Below are 5,754 nucleotides of genomic sequence, written 5' to 3'. Positions count from 1 at the left end.
GCCCCCTCTATCCCATCCCCCCCACTCTCACTCGCCACCTCCACCAGCGCCACAGCCTCTCGCGGATTTCGCCTTTCGCGGATCTATACAACACTGTCCTCGCCAGGTTCCTGCCCCCCCCCCAGCACCCCGCCCCTTTGACGCTGTCCCTTTGTCCTTCGCCTGTGCAGACCCATCCCTACCACCTTCCGTCCCGCACCTGCTGAAAGACCGAAACTGCCCTCTTCATTGGCCCCCCCAGCAGCCCCAGCCTCTGAGGCCTGGCGAACGCTACCTTCTACATCCCCCCTCATTTCTCCCCCTTCTTTCCCCCCCTACCCCAACACTCCACCGTCATTCTCATTTTATTTTTATTCCTCTAATAAAAGACGCCCGTTTGTTTCTGCTTGCAGGTGAGAACCCCGTCGAACCCCGCCATCGTGAACCCCGTGGAGCAGGCTGTGAGGTTTAAGGTTTGATCACTAGGGGTTTGATTCATTCTGCAACAACATCAACAACAGCTGAGGTACATCACGGTACACCATGGAGCCGATGCATCGGGCTGTAACATCGGAAATTCATCATCCTGTTGGGGATGGTGGTTGGGTGGGGGGTTCTTCTTATCTGGGATGCGCAATCTTCGGCGCCACTGTGAGGCCAGCCAGGCGGACGGGGCGGCGTCCGGGCGCGACTCATTGTTCTGCACCGCAACAAAAGCGTCGGGGGGAGGAAGGGAGGGGGTGGCAATCGGTTCGAATTATCACCGCGATGAGTACGGGAGGGAGGGTGGGGGTGAGCGGGTGCCGCCCGAGGGCCCGAGGGGACCCGCACCGGGGGTGCATTACTGTTACGGATGTGGCCATGGCGATGGGGGTGGCGCCGGCAGGGGACGCGTCCGAGACAGGTCGCGCAGCTCCGGCAGAGCTGTGCAGTGCGCGGTGCGGGACCTCGCCGGTGGTGCGTGCTTACCCCCGGACGCGGTCGCGGGGCGTGGCGGCGCGCGGCGCCGGGTCACCTGCGTAATTTATCGTGCACGTACGTCTGATTTATCGTCGAGGCGCGAATATTGTACGCAAACGGGGGGGTAGGTGCCGGCCGTGAGAGAGAGAGAGAGAGAGAGAGAGAGAGAGAGAGAGGGAGAGAGAGAGAGAGAGAGAGCTATACGACCTATGTCGCCGCGACGCCGCCACCGCCGCCGTGCTGCCGCACCGTCGTCGTGGGGGGGTTAAAAAATTACCTCGTTTCCTTTTCCGCGTGCGTCGCGCCGTGACGGGTGGCCCGGCCGTGCGCGCGGCCCGAGTCATAAAACGGCACAAATACGAGGGCGTAAGTCGAGGCGTAAGTGCAGCCATTCGTCGATCCCTTTCCCCTCCCTCGCCCCCGTCCCGGCCCCCTCCTGTTGGACGCTCGGCGGCGGTCGCAGTTCGCTTTGAGGTGATGTGACGGCTGCTGCGCGGAGCGGCTGGCCCGGCGGCTGGCGCACTACATATTGCCATGCTTGATGCAGGCTGATTGATCTGTGCCGTCACCACCCTGCATCTTGTCTTTTCCCAGGCAGTCTCCGAACGCAATTTTTTTAAAAGAAATATATGTACTTGAAAGATAACAGCCATTACAAATCACTGTTCAGATTTAAGTTGTTCCCCACTCCGTAAAAAAAGTCTTGGGTTGGGGACAACTAAAAAAAATCCAAATTCAAACAGAGGAAAAACAATTAAAGAAAAGAAATGGTGTTCATAACTTTGAAAAATGTTCGTAGCTTGTTCATTTCGAGGGTTGGAGAGTCCCTTGCTCGTAGCACTCTGGGTGCGCGTTCGGCCTTTCATTTGAGGGAGTCCGGCCGGGCGGTTATCAAGACGTCACCCCCCGCCCCGCCCCTTGAGGCGACCACCACCCCTTGCTTGCATAATGCAGGGGGGAGAGAGAGAGAGGGACCCTCCCGCCTGCCGCGGGGCTCGTGGCGTGGCGAGCTGGCAGGCCTGCTATGTTAGGGTCATTAACCTGCACGGCGTCAGCGCGCGCTCGGACCCCCTCGCGGGAGGCGTGTGTGTGTGGAGCGTAGAGCACCCCCTCCCCAACCCTTAGGGAGGAGCTGCAGTGCAGTGCCTTCCCCCCCTCTTTCATAAACTCCCTGCTTTCGAACGGTGAATGAACTATTGGTCATGCATAGAGCAAATTCCTGTTTACTCGAATTTTGCTGCATCAAAAGCTTTTTCGTTTGTTGCAATATGCCCCCGCGCGTATGGTATTAAATCGAGTTGTCGGAACGAGGTCATATTTAATGGACATTGTCGCACATTTTGCGAGCGTGTGGTTTGGGAGGGTGGTAGGGGCGGCCACACAAAGCCATCAGCCACCCATCAGCCCGACCGCCGTATGGGCCTCGGGCCTCGGGGCCTCATCGGTGAGCATCAAGGGCGCCTCATCACCATCACCGGCCAGGTCGTCGTGAAGGCCCCTGCGCCGCTCGGGGCAGGCCGGGCGGGCAGGCCGGGCGGGCAGCCGTCTCTTTTGTGCCCCCCTTGGGGGAGGAGGCTCGGGTCCATGAGATGGCACGGTGGGTCAAACTGTCGAGCCTGCGTGCACCGGTATGGGGGGAGAGGACTAGTGAATTAAGACGGGGCTCCCGAGGACGACGGACGGCTCCGGCTGCTTAATATGCAGTTTAATATGCAGTAGTGCTGTACACACACCCCGAGTGCCCCAGCGGCACACTGACCGGCCGACGGGCCGACCCGGAGGAGCCAGCCTCAGTGAAATGTAATGCGGCATTAGGGCGCGGGAAAAGTTTACCGGCTGCAAACGGCGAATAATAACAATCCAGCGGCCAGGGTCACATTTCCACGGGACTGAAAGAGATTGCGCGCGCTGCCCTACGCTCCGCTGGGGGAGTAATGTTTTGAGTGAGGACAGTTGGTGGTTATTTCCGGCTCTATTGTTTTGTTTTGTTGGTTGTTGGTTTACCGTAATTGTTTTCGCTGCTTTTCCTTTTTCTTTTTTCGTCTCTCGTCTGACCGACAACAGCAACAACAGCAGCAGCAGTAGCAGGAACAACAACAACAATCAACATAAAAACGATTGCGCCCCACGAGCGTCCCTCGCGGTCCGTTTTGCCGGGAAATTAGACATCCATTCATGCGAGTCGGGGCGTGCTCCCCCTGCCCCCTCCTCCCCTCAGCCCTTAGGGATTTACAGTTCTCTTTAAAATGTTCGTGAATCGGATCAAAAATTTATAGGACAACGAATGCAAGCGCTTTATGTCATCTCCTCTTTCTCTCTCTCTCTTTTTTTTAAATAAAAAAAAAATCAAATTGTTGCGGCCTCTGCGGTGAGCTTTCAGTCTATCAGCGTCCATATTGCTTTGGCCGCAGCATATTCTATGTAGGGGGAAAAAGAGAACGGACTATTCGGCAAACAAATATACCTGAAACAAAACGCTCGTCCAGTCCGGAGCTCGTGCTTACAGTCCATTTTGCGTTGTTCTTTTTCTTTTTCGTACGCATAGTGCCTGCTTGCTGTTCGGCTGATATTGCCGACCAAAAATAATACTTTTAAAACAATGTATTAAAAATATAGCGGTGACTGGGGGGAAATAATAAAAATTATGGCATGTGATGCATGCGTGATAAAGTGCATTACGGGCTCGCACAGCTGCCGCTTTATAAATTGGTGTGGCGCCTCACGCTCGCCGCGTGCAGCGCTGCAATATTTGCATCGGTGCGGCGGGGAGAACAGAGAAAGAAATCCGCGCATGCGAAAGTCTCGGGAGGGTGAGCGGGGGAGCTGCAACGCAGAGCAGAGACGCGGGAAAGAGCAGGGAAGTTAATTCGACCAATTAAAGCCAAAAGTGAGAGAGAGAGAGAGAGACGCGCGCGCGCGGTTCGACGAGAAGGCGGCGGCGGCGGCAGCGCTTGGCGAATAAAAGCAGCAGCAAGGCGTGTGGCAGACAACAGCTGCGAATAATGGCGTTAAACGCTGGCAGAGAGGCGGCCGGAGGCGGCGGGATGATTCGCCATTCAGCCCGCGATGGGCGCCGCTAGCCAGAGGACCCGCCAGGACCCGCCAGGACCCGCCAGGGCACGTAACGGAGTTTAGCGACACCCATCAGCGGGCAGGACAGCCGTCGTCGTCCCCTTCCTCTCTACTCCTCGCCGCCTCGACGCGCACCCCCCTAAAGGAGCCTCTTCGATTTATAATTTCATTTTGCCGCCGGTCGGTCCGGGGGAGCGTTCGCAAAGATTTGATTATACAAGGAGCGGCGAAAAAGATGAAGAATAAGAATAATTTATTTTTCGGGGTCTTCTCTCTTTCTCCACCCCCCGCTCTTTGGCAAGCGTCCGCGTGCTCAGCTGTTAGTTTTTTCGGCGAAGTGCCCGGTAGGGGGAAGGGGAGTGGGCTACACCGCTCGCCATGTTTCATTTACAGCGGTCGCTAAAAGCCGGGATAATGACCACGGGTCACATCGTCACACTGCATTAGGTGAGGTGCGATGTAAAACAAAATACCAACTGCAACCGTCATATGTTTCGTGTATTTTTTTTAGACAGTTCCCAAGACTCTCTACCTCGCGGAGAGCGGAGGACAAAGTGCCTCCATGAGTCAGCCTCATGCTCCGCTCATCCGAGTTTCATTTGAATTACAACAACTCGCGGCTTTTTCTCGACTGGGACGCTGGGCACTGGGTCTGGGTCTGGGGCTGGCCCGCTCTTCGGAGCAGGTCCGCGCGGCTTTTTCTCGACTGGGACGCTGGGCACTGGGTCTGGGTCTGGGGCTGGCCCGCTCTTCGGAGCAGGTCCGCGCGGCTTTTTCTCGACTGGGACGCTGGGCACTGGGTCTGGGGCTGGCCCGCTCTTCGGAGCAGGTCCGCGCGGCCTTTTCTCGACTGGGACGCTGGGCACTGGGTCTGGGGCTGGCCCGCTCTTCGGAGCAGGTCCGCGCGGCTTTTTCTCGACTGGGACGCTGGGCACTGGGTCTGGGTCTGGGGCTGGCCCGCTCTTCGGAGCAGGTCCGCGCCGCTGCACCACGATTATGCCGTCCTGGGTGGGCGCGGCCAGTGCGGACGCGGCCTGCGCGCGCGAAATTTGAACAGAAAGAAAAAGAGATAAATTTAAAAAGTATGAGGAGAGAGAGAGAGAGAGAGAGAGAGAAGGAAGGAAGGAAGGAAGGAAGGATCAAATGTTCATTTCAGTTTCACGACATTCAGAAGTTCAGACACTATTCGCGGATAGATTGACAGCTCTTAAATGGGTCTCAAAACAGTCTTCATACTACGTTGACTCACCACCATCGCGACCAGCAGGCTGCAGATGACGATTGTCCGGTTCATGTCGTCGGATGTTGGGCGCCTCTGTTTTGGTCTCTGACCGGCTCTTCGCTCCCTTATATAAGCCAGGACGGCGCCGAGCGCGTCACTTTTGCGCCACGCGTCCCCGAGTCGTGTCGCGGCCGGAATTATCGCCTTGTTTTCGCTTAAACGCCATGAATGAGCGTGCGAAACCTTCTCAGAACAATTATGTATTTAGGCCCATAAACATAAAAGATGCCCTTCCATATGTTTTCAAAATTCCCTGTAGTAATTTCAAGAACACTTTTTTGCCCGCGTGTTCAAAAGGGGGAGGGGGTATTTAAAAAAAAATACTTTGAGCGATTTTTAGGCAGAGTATGAAATAGATTCAGGCTGCAGAGCTGGACGCGCGGTAGGCGCTATGCGGGGCTTTGGAACGAAAAAGTCAGTGAGGGGAAAAGAAAGAGAGAGAGAGAGAGAGAGAGAGAGGG

General features: G+C 56.2%; 2 protein-coding genes across 6 annotated transcripts in view; one reads left to right on the top strand and one right to left on the bottom strand.

Moving 5' to 3' along the window:
• Positions 1-5,754, top strand: part of LOC113207745 (amyloid-beta-like protein) — a 136,061-nt gene that overhangs the window by 37,824 nt on the left and 92,483 nt on the right. The window lies entirely within an intron of this gene.
• LOC113207746 (proline-rich protein 2-like) lies at positions 4,489-5,352 on the bottom strand. 3 transcript variants are annotated; one of them, XM_052271504.1, is made up of 3 exons: positions 5,261-5,352; positions 4,910-5,045; positions 4,489-4,771 (listed from the first exon to the last, which is right to left on the bottom strand). In XM_052271504.1, the coding sequence occupies exons 1-3, from the start codon at positions 5,303-5,305 to the stop codon at positions 4,596-4,598; spliced, it is 357 nt and encodes a 118-aa protein (XP_052127464.1). In that variant the 5' UTR covers positions 5,306-5,352; the 3' UTR covers positions 4,489-4,595. The 3 variants fall into 3 exon arrangements, with proteins under 3 accessions (XP_052127464.1, XP_052127474.1, XP_052127481.1); XM_052271514.1 differs by having other exon boundaries at positions 4,985-5,045; XM_052271521.1 differs by having other exon boundaries at positions 4,489-4,696; positions 4,985-5,045.

Source organism: Frankliniella occidentalis, unplaced genomic scaffold (assembly GCF_000697945.3).
Source record: "Frankliniella occidentalis isolate FOCC.00 unplaced genomic scaffold, Focc_3.1 Scaffold6, whole genome shotgun sequence".
In the NCBI taxonomy this organism is placed as follows: domain Eukaryota; kingdom Metazoa; phylum Arthropoda; class Insecta; order Thysanoptera; family Thripidae; genus Frankliniella; species Frankliniella occidentalis.
Note: the sequence above shows the minus strand (reverse complement) of the source record. Positions and strands in the feature narration are given on the sequence as shown.

Excerpts from the sequence above, each read along its gene's own strand:
- LOC113207746 (XM_052271504.1), bottom strand. The coding sequence starts at position 5,305 with ATGAACCGGACAATCGTCATCTGCAGCCTGCTGGTCGCGATGGTG. Across the intron at positions 5,046-5,260 it reads GCCTGCTGGTCGCGATGGTG|GCCGCGTCCGCACTGGCCGC; the intron begins GTGAGTCAACGT and ends TCGCGCGCGCAG. Across the intron at positions 4,772-4,909 it reads CGAGAAAAAGCCGCGCGGAC|CTGCTCCGAAGAGCGGGCCA; the intron begins CTGCTCCGAAGA and ends AGCCGCGCGGAC.